The sequence below is a fragment of the Micromys minutus genome (genome assembly GCF_963924665.1).
Source record: "Micromys minutus genome assembly, chromosome: 17".
NCBI classification, from domain to species: domain Eukaryota; kingdom Metazoa; phylum Chordata; class Mammalia; order Rodentia; family Muridae; genus Micromys; species Micromys minutus.
The window spans coordinates 1,390,236-1,403,189 of record NC_137952.1 but is presented as its reverse complement, the minus strand read 5'-3'; the positions used below and the strand labels follow the sequence as shown (position 1 = coordinate 1,403,189).

Below are 12,954 nucleotides of genomic sequence, written 5' to 3'. Positions count from 1 at the left end.
TCTGGAGAAGGAAAATGTGACTTGGGTGGTTTTCTGACTGGATGGGAGGTAGAACCTATGGGTCATTCCAGGATGGAGACCTGCCTCAGCTGACAGAGGACCTGGCCCTCCTACAGATGAGGACAGCCATTTAAAGCATGTGTTCGGAATACGGCCTTCAGAAACATCTGTGTTCAGTCAGGTTCTCTCTCCCTTGCCACAAGGACTAGAGCTGCAAGCCTTTCCCAGAATTGTTAGAGTGTGTGAGGACCAGGCCCTGGGTTAGAGCAGTGGTGCACATCTGCACAAAGCAAGCCTAAGGTTTTAGAGCAGAGACTTGAAAGGTCAGAGGTGATCCTCATGTTTTTTGAATGAGGTAGATCTCCACACAATAAAACTCACTAAGGAGTTATGGCAGAACAGGCTGCCTGCTTCAGGTAAGCAATGGTCTAAAGTCACCACTTACTGGACACATAATTTTCCTGCATTCTTCCCTGCCAATAGATGATTGCAAGTGGCTGCCAAACCTACCTACAGGCATCTGAGTGAGCCCTCAAAGGTTCCTCAAATTCTGGTGTGTACCAGAACCACAGAGAAGATTGTCACACACAGTGCCAGTCACCAAGCCGGAGTCTTAATATACCAAGTTGGGGTTGGAAGCAGAAACCATGTATTTTAGACACCCCAGATGATTCCAGGGTAATGGAACTTACTTGGAACTTGGCTTCCCTGCACCTGCCTTTCTAACCCCCCATTTCCCAGAGTGGATTACAGCTGTACAGTGCTGAAGAGTTCCAAGGACAAAGTGGCCCTGTAAGGATACACAGCATCTCTAACTCTTCCAAAATATCACACGCACGCACGCACGCACGCACGCACGCACGCACGCACGCACGCACAGGCACAACGTCGTATAAAGTCTGAATCTTTAAAATGCTTTTCCAAGCCAGGTATTTTAGTACCTTTAGCAGCCAGGGTGGAGACAGGAAGGTTTCAAGTACAAAGCCAGTCTAGGCTATGGAGACAGTCTACAAAAACAGAACTCCGTTGACAAAGAGGTCCCTGTCTGCCTCCTGTGATGAGGTGTTGAACCCCTGAGGTTGCAGACAAACTAAAGGGCCAACTAACACCACCTCTTTCCTCCACGTGCAACAGGGTGGTGAGGTCGAGGCTGTACCGGACCCCGCGGCAGCAAAGGGGCAAGGATCCTGGGGCCTTTGGCTTTCAGAGAAGAGACAAGCTGGAGGCCCCGGAGAGAGTGCCCTCAGCTTTGGCACCGACGCCCAACCCATATCGGTGGGAGCCCAGAGAGTGAGCGAAGGGCCACACTGGGCAGGGAGGCAGGATGGAGAGGACACTGACCCACAGGGCCCCCATGGGGGCTTTATTTTGACACCACTTTGTTTCAATACAAACAGTGCTGAAAGAAAGTCATGTCCCTCTGGGGAGGGATGAGGGAAGAGTGGTGTGTGCTGTTTGGGAGCCCAACCTGCAATCCACAGGCAGAGGCTGGGCCCAGGCTGCCAGCGTGGCAGGGTGAGATGGCACCAAGGACAACAGTGTATGGAGCCTGCAAGTCCTCAAGCTCTCACTGGTTAGGGTGCTGTCCAGGACCCCTAAGCCCAGGATGATGTAGAAGATAAAAGCTGGGCTCCAGGGACTTCGCTCAGTCTCAGCTTCCTCAGCTAATCGCAGGTTCACAGCATCCAGGCAGGACTCACATATGAGACTCACCATGGGGCCAAGCAGGACACAAAGAAAGGATCTCAAGCATAGACAGAGGTGCTGTTACCCATAGTAATTGTAGATAAAGCCTCTCAAACATCTAGGCAGAAGTCAGCCTCCAAGGGACAGCTGTGACAACGGAGGATTGCTCAGGCCTCCAGGCTGATCCCAAATAAAACCTCCAGGTACCAAGCAAAAGTTTTAGATCCTAGTGAGCTACGAGGGTCCTTCTCTTAACCCATCCTTCCCTGGAACTCAAAAGAGGCCACTGACAGAACAGCAGTGGTAAACCCAGAACTCCCTGAGGGCCGATATAACACAACTCTTGCTAGGCCTCCCGTCTCCAGAAGATGGAGGCTCAAGCCCCCATACCACCTACAAGGATCCTAGAGCCTGCAAAGTCTTAGGAAAAACTAGACCCATCAAGCCATCCTGACGGACTCCTCCCTCACTCCCAGTGCAGCAGGCCAAGCAGCAGCAGCTTTGGGGCAGGACTAAGGAAGGACACTAGCAAAGAGGGAGCGTGAGAGATAAGGACAAGGACTCGATGCACAGGCTGAGGACAAGGGCTGACGCTGACCATTCCCCTCGCCAAGATCCCCCAAGTCATCCAACTCACACACCACACACACAAAGTCAACAAATCCCTGGATCCACAAGACAGGCATCTCTGGCCTGGGAATCGGGGGGTTCTTGAGGTCACCACCAGAGGCCTGAGCCACGGAGCCTGGATTAGTAGGAGCCATAGCGATCCTGGGTGAGGAGAATAAAACACAAAGTCAGAATCTCTAATCTGCAGGAGCTCACAGTACACACAGTGCCTCCCCAGCACACCCACAGGGGGACAAGGCTGGGACCCCCATGTTGGAAGCTGGGGTGAAAATCAGCTGGATACTAATGAAAAGGGAAGTCCTGCCTGACAGAACCTGGGAGGAAAGAGAGAGCAGCAGAAGTAGCTTAGTCAAACTAGTGCAGACACATTATCACCCTAGGGAGAGGCTTAGCCCAAAATGGCTGGAAAGTAACTCTCCTGCAGAGAAAACTCAATGCACTCTCTCTAGAGCTGCCCATGGCTACTCAGCAGTATCGACAGTAGAAGGCAAACCTCTTTACAATTCTTCCCAGGTCCAGGAGCCCAGCCTCACCTGTAAAGAGTTCATCACACCATTGGCCAGCACAGCCATCTTGCCAGCCACAGACTTGACACCCTGCTTAAACTGGGCAATGTCAGCTGTAGGAAGTACATTACCCAGAGATACAGTTCCTGTAAAATTAAGGGAAGGGTGATCAAGAGCTCTGCAAGAAGCCCTTCCCAGTAACAGGGCACTCCAGCTGTGCTCATTTGGTGCCTGTGACAACACCAAGGTCCTACCTCCTCCATGAGCTCCATCCATGTCCCCAAAAAGGTCTGAAGAGCTGATGGCACTGCTGCCCGAAAGCTGCTGTAACCGAGACCTGGCTTCATACTGTGTTGGAGAAAAGACAAAGTCTGGGTAATCTTTGGCCAGTGATAAAGAACTGATTTATGCCAAATTAGGGTAGCCTAATGCTAAAGTTTCTAGTAGACAATGTCACTAACCTCAGAATCCACCTCTCGACCAAAGAACATGTCAGATGAGATGGCTTTGGCTCCTGCAAACTTCTGACGTGCTTCACTGGACTCAAGACCTGAGCTCCGACTCTCCACTTCCCTCCGACTTGTAGTTCTGTGGGAAGAACATCTCTCTGTCCCTTCTCATTGCCACCAAGGAAAGTAAATTCAGAGACCAAAAACTGGATCCATAGTTTTCTGGCCATGGCTTATCATGTCTAGTCTGTGACTCTAGGATTCAGTCCCCTAGTGAGTACCCTCCAAGAGAACGCCAAGAAGTCCTCTCCCTTTCCTTCACTGAAGCCATGGCACAAAGAGCCTCAAGTGCCTACACTAGACAGAGTAGAGGATGGCTCTGAGTGAGGGCTTAGGCTAACTGTAGTCTCACTAAGATGCAGAAAGCAGGTCATCACTGCTGCTGTCCTTGTGGTTCGCGTCTGTTCAGTGCCATGGCCACTGTCTCAGAACCGTGCTGATGTGGACAGGAGGGCTGCGCCGCCTCACTGATGATGCACAGGCTCTAGGCTGGGGTTACAACTGTCCTTCCAACAATCCAGTCAAGTTATTACTTATGTCCTATTTTACAAACGGATAGTGTATAGTAACAGCATTGTTCGTAGTAAGATGGAGTGAGATTTTAAAAAAGGGGCCTACCAGGTAGAAAACATTTATTTGATCCCTGGAATACTGCAGTCATTCAAAACCAGAAGCATACAGCCTTTGGAAGGGACATCATAACTGAAGCAGAAAAATCAGGCTCCTCCCACCACAAAACAGATCCCAAGCTAAAAGCTTTCCGCCTGTCTGATGAATGGTATCACTAACTCTATGTGGCAATTTACATTCACTAGAGTTACATTAAAAATTCAGTTCCTCAGTTGCACTAGCTCAGCAGCCACACAACTAGTGCAACTATCAGACATTTTCATCACTGCATCAAATTTTGCAGACAGCACTGCCTACCCACACTACCTTTCTGAAATAGGTCGGATGCTGGAGATGGTAACTTCAGGCTCCTTCTCTTCTACACGGTCCATACCCCAGGCTGCATCTGAATCCCAGCGGGAACCAAAAGTGTCTCCCAGGGAAAAGGGATTATCCTTGTACCTGCAGAGACAGCAAGCAGAGCAGCTCAGAGAAACCTGCAAGGAACAAAACAGCCAGGTCTGCGCCCCAGCAGTTGCCTTACTTTGGGGGTCCAGAAGCGAATGTTCCAACATCATCAAACAAGTCAAGCTGTGAACGGGAAGATTTTGCACTCAGCGGGGTTTCCTGCTCGACCATCTGCATCTCAGACAGCACAGAGTGGGAAATGGAGCTGTGGAGAAAGCACAGCAGGCAAAGGCTGGTGAGCATCAACTGTTCACGGACCAAGAGCAGCAGTCAGGCTGATGAGTCTGTTTCCCCAATCACCACCCACAGTGTAGCTCACTATCTGTGCATTGCACCAGGCCAGGCCAGGCAGAGAACTGTGCTCTGAACTGTGTGCAATGACGTGGGACACACTCAGAAATGATAACATACCAGCTTTTGTTCTCGAAAAAGGCTTTTCTCTAGACAGTGGCTATTGGTTGTTATCTTAGTAATGTACACCACAGAATGAGTGCTCAGTCTCCATTCCTCCCTCTTCAGTTTTTGATTTGCATTTTCTAAGGAGACTGACTGTCTATGTGACCCAGATCCTCCTCCTTTAGCTTCAGTGGTGGGATTACAGACATGAGCCACCATGCCCAGCTCCAACTCCACCTTTACTTAGAACCTCACTACAGCACAGACTCTGTCCTTCCTGGGATTCTGACAGATGTAACATGCACAACACAGAGTGCAGAAACACCAGCTGATCCTCGTAGGATCACGGTGAGTCCTTAATCATTCATCTCTTGAAAAGAGGAGGCTGGAGAGGTGGCTCAGTGGTTAAGAGCACCGACTGCTCTTCCAGAGGTCCTGAGTTCAATTCCCAGCAGCCACATGGTGGCTCACAACCATCTGTAATTGGATCTGATGCCCTCTTCTGGTGAGTCTGAAGACAGTGACCATGTACTCATATACATAAATAAATCTTTAAAGAGAAAATGAAAAGGGCATCCCCTAGCACAGGTCTGGTCCTGCACCTGGATCTGCCAGTGCCCCCAGAATGAGCAGCAGCATAGCTAATGCCTCGCCCCTCACACAAACTCACCACTAGACTCCAAACTGAAAACTCCCAAATAATAAGTATTTTACAACTGGATTTTATATAAGGTAGACTAGATTTAATAAGAGATTCTGTTACACTGTAAAAAAAGAAAAGAAAACAAACCACAGGAGCTAGAGAGAAGGCTAAGAGGTCACTGGCCACTTTCCCAGAGGACCAATGTTTAATTCCTAGAACCCACATGCAGCTCACAACTATCTCTAACTCCAGACCCAGGGGACCCAGTATTCTCTGACCGTAAGTCATCCTTGGCTATGTAGCTACTTTAAGGCCAGCCAGGATTAATGAGACCCTGTCTCAAACTAACAACAAAATAAAAATAAGAAAACCATGGATCACTCCCTAGGATATGGCAGAGGAGATATGCCTCTAACAAGGTATTCTCTGACCTCCACATGTGTGCCAGAAGACATGTAGGTCCCATATATACATACAAATAAAAAAATAAGTAAAGAAGAATCTAATTTTAAAAGACTTAGTAAATGATTTAGTAAATGTTGCTTAGAGTGCTCAATAGGTAAGTGCTGTGGCCTGAGTTTAGCACTGGGGCCCAGACCGTGAAAAGATTCCCATAACTTGCCCTGACATCTAACACACACACAACACACATACACACACTCTCTCTCTCTCTCTCTCTCTCTCTCTCTCTCTCTCTCACACACACACACACACACACACACACACACACACACACACACACAATTAAATGTAATAATTTTTACAAAAACCCTTACTGTGTGGGGGAGCACCCACATAGAAGCAGGGCAAGGGATGGGATATGGGGTTTATGGAGGGGAAACTAGGAAAAGGCATAACATTTGAAATGTAAATAAAATATATCCAATAAAAATTTAAAACAAAACAACAAAAACCCCAAGAAACCCTTACATACAATTTTTTAAAAAATAAACAAAACCCCTGATACAGGAGAACATTAGAAGCAGAGACAGAAGGATCAGAATGTCAGGGGCTGCCTCAGCTATATAGTAATTTGGAAACCAGCTTAGAACACAAATAAGAAACAGCCAGCAACCAAAACCCACACACACTTACATCACACATGAACACAGACATTCATGCACTCCTGCACTTCACTAGTAACACCAGTGCTTACACTAGCAGCATACACTGAAAGGGAATAAGATAATACCAAGTACATGTTCTGAAAGATTAAATTACAACAATCAGACTTGCCTTGGACGGTACAGTGGTACGCCTTTAATCCCAGCACTAGGCAGATCTCTGAGTTTAGAAGCCAACATGGTTTACAAAGTGAGTCTAGGACAGCCAGGGCTACATAGTGTTAAAAAGACAAACAAACAAAACTACAAATGAATTTAAAATTAAAATGTCAACTCATTTGCCAATTGCTAGGTTTAGAGCTTTGAGGAAGCTGCTCAGCTGCTCAGCATCTGCTTCCTCATCTGTACAGAGGTAACAAGGCTCCTACTCAGGACTATTAAGACATTTCTCATAGTGAGCCCATGCCTCTTAACAAGAGCCATGGCACAGGCTAATTGCAGCCAAGACCTTGTCAATGGCACCAGTAGAAATTCTTTTTCTTCTTCTTCATCATCATCACCACTATCATTTCTCTTTTGAGACAGAGTCTCCCAGAACCTAGTCTGATTTTGGATTCCTATGTAGCCAAGATCACTCTCAACTCCTGATTCTACCACATGCACTTTCCACGTGCTAGGATCACTGGTGTATGCCACCACTCCTCGCAGATACGTTTTAGCCCAGGCTAGCCTCAAAGTTGCTATTTAGCTAAGAATGACCTTGAACCTCTGATCTTTCTGCCTCCAGAGTGCTGAGATTACAGACTTACACCAACACACTAGTTTTATACAGTACCAAGAATTGAACTCAGAGCTTCATGCATGCAAAACAAACACACTACCAACCAAGCTACACCCCCAGGCCCCAGATATTTTAATTTTTAATTGATAAAAAAAAAAAATCTATCTTTAATTCCAGCAATTGGAAGGTAAAGGCAAAAGAAGTTCTTGGAGTTTGAGGCCACCCTAGACAGACTAGACACTAAAACTATCCTAAAAAAAACAAAACCACTATTACTGAAATCTCTAAATATTAACTCAAAATGCTCCAGATAGCATCTCTGCTTTTGTTAAGCAAAGCACAGAACACAATCCAAGTAGTTCTGGGACAACAGACTCGAAGCTAGGCAGTGGTGGCCACATACCCACACTCACGCATACACACACAGGACTTCCCAACCCAGAGGCGTGTGAAGTATGGGACGGTTTGAGGTATTATAGTTTCTGGAAGGATGAATGGCATTTGGTGAACAAGGACTAAAAAAGCAAAAATCCCTAAGGTTCTCAGGTCTTGGGGAAAAAAAGAACTGACTTGCTGTAGAGCCTGTTCTGACTCCCAGAAAAACAATGGCATTTTTCTAACATACCAGGGCCCAAGCCTCACCTTCGGGACACCAAGCCCATGCCCAGCCTTTCAGCCTGCTCTCGCTTCTTTCCTTCAAGGTTCTGTAGCTTTTTCTCCTCCTTCTTCCGATCAATCTGGAGTTCCTGGTAGGCCAGACGCATGGAGGCAACCCTAGAGGGAATGAACACTCAGAGGCTGCCACCCATACCACCTGCCACCAACCCCCACACAAGCCAAGGGCACCACAGCAATCACGCACATGGACTCTTCTGCCTGCTTCTTGGCATCAGCTGCCTGCTGCTCTCGGAGCTTCTCTGCCACCTGGGCCTGTCGCTCAATCTCAGTAAAGCTCTGGTTGCTCACCTTCTGAGCTCCCAGGCCTTTCTTGGCACCCAGCTGAAGAGAAAACCATGTGATGTGGGATCTGGCCAGCCAGTCTCCTCAGCTCCCTCCCCAGTGTGGTCACTGTAGTCACACCCACAATAGGGGGGGTGGGGTTTCTCCTTCTTAGGGTCCAGTGAGCATTCTAAGACAACAGTGTTCTGCTAGAACTGGTGATGAGGAACTTGCCACAACCACCACATAGTCTCAGCAATGAGGACAACAATGAATGCTGACTGGGGCCTGCTATGTGCCAAGCTCTCTCTCTAAGTACTAGATGTGCTTGATCTTGCTTACTGTCCAGGAGTACTCTTAAGATGAGTATCTTTATATCACTGTCTCAGACAAGGTTCAGACAAGTTTAGTAACTTTGCCAATATGTAGGAAGAATAAAAGGGGCCCAAGTCCAACTTGCAACCACCCTATGATATTGCCTCATCCCTCATCCCACCTACCCCTTTCTTAGCTGCTGCTGGCTTCTTCTTGCCAATAATGGAGCTTTTCAGTTCTGTGTGAGGAAGAAGGTGAGCATGAGCTAGGACAAAGGAAGGTCAGAGAATGTGGTTCAGTCCACACCAAGTAGCTTCAGAACTAGAGCATGTAAAATGAATTCCTTCAGATGGGAAGGCAAAACTGCAATCACCAGTTCCAATCAAGACTGTTCAAGCCAAAGACAGACAGGTTAGGGGAGCTTGCTGATGCTCAAAAAGTTGCAGTAAGAGCCTATACCCGAGGCACCAAAGGCAAAGTACCCAACCAAAGTGACAGTTGTTAGGCAGGGGAGCTGCTCAACAGCCTCAGCTGCTAGAGCAGGGAGCTGGCAAGCAGGGGACAGGCTTCCCAAACCCCTGGTTACCTCTGGTAGAAGAGGGCCCTTTGGCTGACAGACACATGGACTCTGGAGGAGAAACAGATGCACGGCTAACAAGGGCCTGCCCCAGAAGCCTATGTAAAGCCTGTTTCAAAGACGGCCTTCTCACAGAATCAACTGGATAGTCACTGGCTTTCTGCCCCAACCCCCAAGAGTCAACAGAACAAATCAAGGTCAGCAAAGAAATTGTTTACCATAACCAAGTCTGAAGGTCATGAAAGAGTGGGAAAAGGATGAACTTTGAAAGGACAGCATTGCCTCTAGCCATGAGCTAGGTAGCTCAAAGCTATCCCCACACCATGAAACAGATAAAACCGGCCAGTCCTGACACCAGTCCCACTCCAGCCTCCCATCCTTTGGCTAGATCTACCCCCACACTCAAAATGACAGCCATCCAGGCTTGTCATCTCAAAGGCTGAGGTCAGTAGTCAGAACTTCAATTCCAATAGCCACCCAAGAGGGATCAGTTGCTCAGTGTCCCAAGGTTAGGTCACATGAGTAGGCAGCAGAGATCTGGAACAAATACTTGAGGCCCACTTTCTCCCAGCCCCCCACACCTGCCAGCTATCATACCCAGAGAGGCTTGGGGTGAGGTTCCAAGCAGATCAGTGTTAGGGCCATGTTCAGGTTCTGTGGACACAAGTGACAGGAGTTACAGGAGGTGGTAAGAAAGGAGTCATTGGCTTTCCTTGGCTTGCCATTAAAAGATGTATGTCCACCCCTTCCTCCAAGAACTAAAGTGAAACATTCTCCGAACTTCTATGTCCCTGGCCAAGTGTCCAATTCATGTACTCAGGCCCAGGCACTTGGTTGAGATCGGGGCTGAACTCACGTGCCAGACTACTGCTCTCTGAAGGTAGGGCTGGTTGCTGGGTTCCTGAAGGTTCAGTGGCTGCTGTATCCCAAGCAGGGGCCTAAAAAGGAAGCCAAATCACAGAGGTCTCAGTGAGCTCCCTAAAAATCCAAAGCTACCTGTGGATAGAAGGCACTGCTCCCAGCTGGAAGACGAGACTGGAGACTAGCAATTATATTCACCAGTTACCGTGGAAGAAAAATGTAGGAAAACAGCATCTTCAACTTACAGCCCAGCGCACTCCCCTGACAAAGCACTAACAACTCTGACCATGCACCAGGCACAAATCCAAGGTTGCTCACAGGTACAACAGGTTCAACTATGTATAGGCCCTATTAAGTAACTACATTTTGGGCTGGAGAGAGGCTCAGTGTGTAAGAGTTCAAATCCCAGCAACCACATGGTGGCTCACGACCATCCGTAATGAGATCTGATGCCCTCTCCCGGTGTGTCTGAAGACAGCTACAGTGTTATTCATGTACATTATTTTTTTTTAAAAAAAGCAAGCAATAATTACCAATTCTGAGCTACAAACATTCTCTGAGATGTTGTACCTAAACACAAGAATTTATGTTATGATCACAAAAGGGTATACATGGCCTTGATAAGTCAAGCATTTATGAGGAAATATCCCTGTAGTACTCACCTGAGTATGTTCTGTAAAGAAATCAGAGTCTTTCTTCTCAGGAGAGTGACCAGGGGCACTGTTCATATTGTCTATCCAAAGCTGAAAAGGAGGAGACACTATGGAGCTCAGGACTGCTAACATCTCTTATCCCAACACCCTAGCCCAAGAGCCAGCACTCACATCAGTGCCATGCCTAGCCAGAGCAGCACTCCCTAACTGCCGGATCTTCTCCCGGTACATCTGGGCAGCTCGGCTGTTATATTTGGTGTTAGCATCATTGGCCATACATCCATGTTGGCGGAAAAAAGCAGTCTGGAGAGCAAAGAGAAAAATATGTGCAGATACTCTCACCAAAGAGAACTGTATTCACACCATAGAAGACACTTTACTAAACAATTGGGTTATTATTTATACAGGATGATGCAATAGATTTTCATAGAGATAAAGGTCCTCCAAAATTCCTTTTCAAAACAAGACAGGAACAGCAACAGAACCCTTCATTTTTATTATATGTGCACTACAGCATGTGTGCAGAGGTCAGAGGACAACTCCATCGAGTTGGTTCTCTCCTTCCACCTTTACATGGGTTCTGAACTGAACTCAGGTTACCAGGTTTGCTCAGTAAACACCTTCATTCACTAACTGACCTCACTCTTCCCTCCTCCAAAATTCCTCAAAAAACAAAATCCAAAATATCATGCCATCCCCTCCCTGTGAGACCAGGGAGAATGTATGTACTTCTTACTCCAGCTGCCCTTCCTCCAGGAGCCCATAAAACCCCAAAGACTTTGGAGACAAAACTACATTGAGCTGCCCCATCCCCAGAGCACGTGTCTAGCTCAGTTTGTACTTAAGTAAACCTCTTTGAAAAAAGCCATTTAAATTTTTCTGAATTTAGAAAACAGTGTGTGGCATGTTCCAGAGCTGCAACCTCTCTGAACAGAAAAGCCAAACTCACTTCTAAGAAGTCTAAGAAAAGTACCCAGGCAGAAGGGTAGGGGTGGAGGAAGGTAAAGGAAAGTTACCGCATTGGCATTCCCGCCGACCTGCATACACCTCAGCTGCAACCAGCTCCAGTTTGAATCCAACTCTGTGGACCTGTGTACAAGGACTGAGTGTCACCTACCCGCTGATACCAAAACATGCTTCCCTATCAAAACCAAACCTGTCATTTGGCCTCAGGCTCCTGTGGGTGTCCAGGAACCAACCATTCATCGCTCACTGTCCTATTTCCTCCTCTCTTCCCTGTATTGAAATCATTGCTCTTCACCTAATCCAAAGGGTACTAATTATTTTTCAAAAGGAGGTCGACTTCCCAGAAATGCAGGCACGGGTTGGCTCTTCTCTAAGAGTGGTCAAAATCGCACTGGAAACCTATTGGGCTAATCTTTCTGCAATAACTTCTCTCCCAAACTTATGCTGAGTATGTTGTTAACCGTGAGAGACGCCTACAGAGGTGGATCCCACCCACCCCTCCAACCCCGCTGTATAGGCTACCAGAACTCCCAAGTCCCGGCGTTCTTGCCCCTGTGGAGGCGCAGCGCCCTCACACAGAACCTAACCTACCTGATGAAGCTGAGATGGACACCCAAGGAGCGATGGACTCCAGAGCAGTCGATACACAAAAACACACCATATGTGATGCTGGCCCAACTAGGACTCTTGGCGCCACAATCGAAACAGGCCTAAGTGAAAAGGGCGGCGAGTGAATGGTTAGGGCCCAAAGTCGAGACCAGGAGCTAAAACCACAGAAAGCCTCCAACTTCTGTCCCCGCCCTCTCTCAGACCCTTGGAGACAGGAGACGTCTTCCCCGCCGGTGTCAGGACCCATGCCCCTCCCGCTCAAGTACCTTGTTGGTGGGAATTGCGCGAAGCCTCTTAAAAAGAGTCTGGATTTCGGTCTTGCTCGGGTCCGCCGCCATTTTCTCTCCTTCCCAGACACAACCGCGACCGACAGGTCCCGGCGCGGGCCAATCCTCGGCGGCGAAAGCTGGCTAACCGCGCCGGTCGCGACAGGGCCCTAGCCCGCCCACGAGCGGAGTGATTCGACCAGATCTGGGCCAGTGAACGTCGGGCGGGACTGAAACATGACGTCAGCAGCGGGAGCTCCACAATGGGCCCGAGAGGGAACGCCGCGCCCGCCTAGCCAATCCGCAACTGGAGCGGGCGACGGCTCGTGGGTTGGCCCAAACTTCCTCATGAGTTCCTGCTGGACTCCGGCACCCTACGTACTGCTCTGCTAGACTACTGGCTTTGGGCGACAGGCCGATATCCATGGCAACAGACTCTGTGATGAGTTACTGATGGACGAGTAATGATTAACAAT

At 48.2% G+C, this 12,954-nt stretch overlaps 2 protein-coding genes across 3 annotated transcripts in view; one reads left to right on the top strand and one right to left on the bottom strand.

Moving 5' to 3' along the window:
- CSTPP1 (centriolar satellite-associated tubulin polyglutamylase complex regulator 1) overlaps window positions 1-1,389 on the top strand; it is a 147,130-nt gene extending 145,741 nt beyond the window's left edge. The window contains exon 9 of the mRNA XM_080931750.1: window positions 1,135-1,389. Coding sequence (XP_080787876.1) covers window positions 1,135-1,294 — 160 coding nt within the window. The 3' untranslated portion in view covers window positions 1,295-1,389. The remainder of the gene's footprint in view (window positions 1-1,134) is intronic.
- On the bottom strand, window positions 1,338-12,669 carry ARFGAP2 (ARF GTPase activating protein 2). Of its 2 annotated transcripts, XM_080931747.1 has the most exons (17): window positions 12,479-12,669; window positions 12,195-12,313; window positions 11,654-11,726; window positions 10,809-10,940; window positions 10,647-10,727; window positions 9,980-10,061; window positions 9,721-9,777; window positions 9,133-9,174; window positions 8,732-8,784; window positions 8,155-8,291; window positions 7,935-8,066; window positions 4,485-4,613; window positions 4,268-4,402; window positions 3,284-3,410; window positions 3,077-3,170; window positions 2,850-2,968; window positions 1,338-2,457 (listed from the first exon to the last, which is right to left on the bottom strand). In XM_080931747.1, the coding sequence occupies exons 1-17, from the start codon at window positions 12,548-12,550 to the stop codon at window positions 2,437-2,439; spliced, it is 1,605 nt and encodes a 534-aa protein (XP_080787873.1). In that variant the 5' UTR covers window positions 12,551-12,669; the 3' UTR covers window positions 1,338-2,436. The 2 variants fall into 2 exon arrangements, with proteins under 2 accessions (XP_080787873.1, XP_080787874.1); XM_080931748.1 differs by lacking the exon at window positions 9,133-9,174.
- Window positions 12,670-12,954: the final 285 nt, after the last annotated feature.

Coding starts and splice junctions, on each gene's coding strand:
- ARFGAP2 (XM_080931747.1), bottom strand. CDS start 12,550: ATGGCGGCGGACCCGAGCAAGACCGAAATCCAGACTCTTTTTAAGAGG. Junction 12,314..12,478: donor GCGCAATTCCCACCAACAAG/GTACTTGAGCGG, acceptor CTTTTCACTTAG/GCCTGTTTCGATTGTGGCGC. Junction 10,728..10,808: donor TGGCTAGGCATGGCACTGAT/GTGAGTGCTGGC, acceptor CCTCCTTTTCAG/CTTTGGATAGACAATATGAA.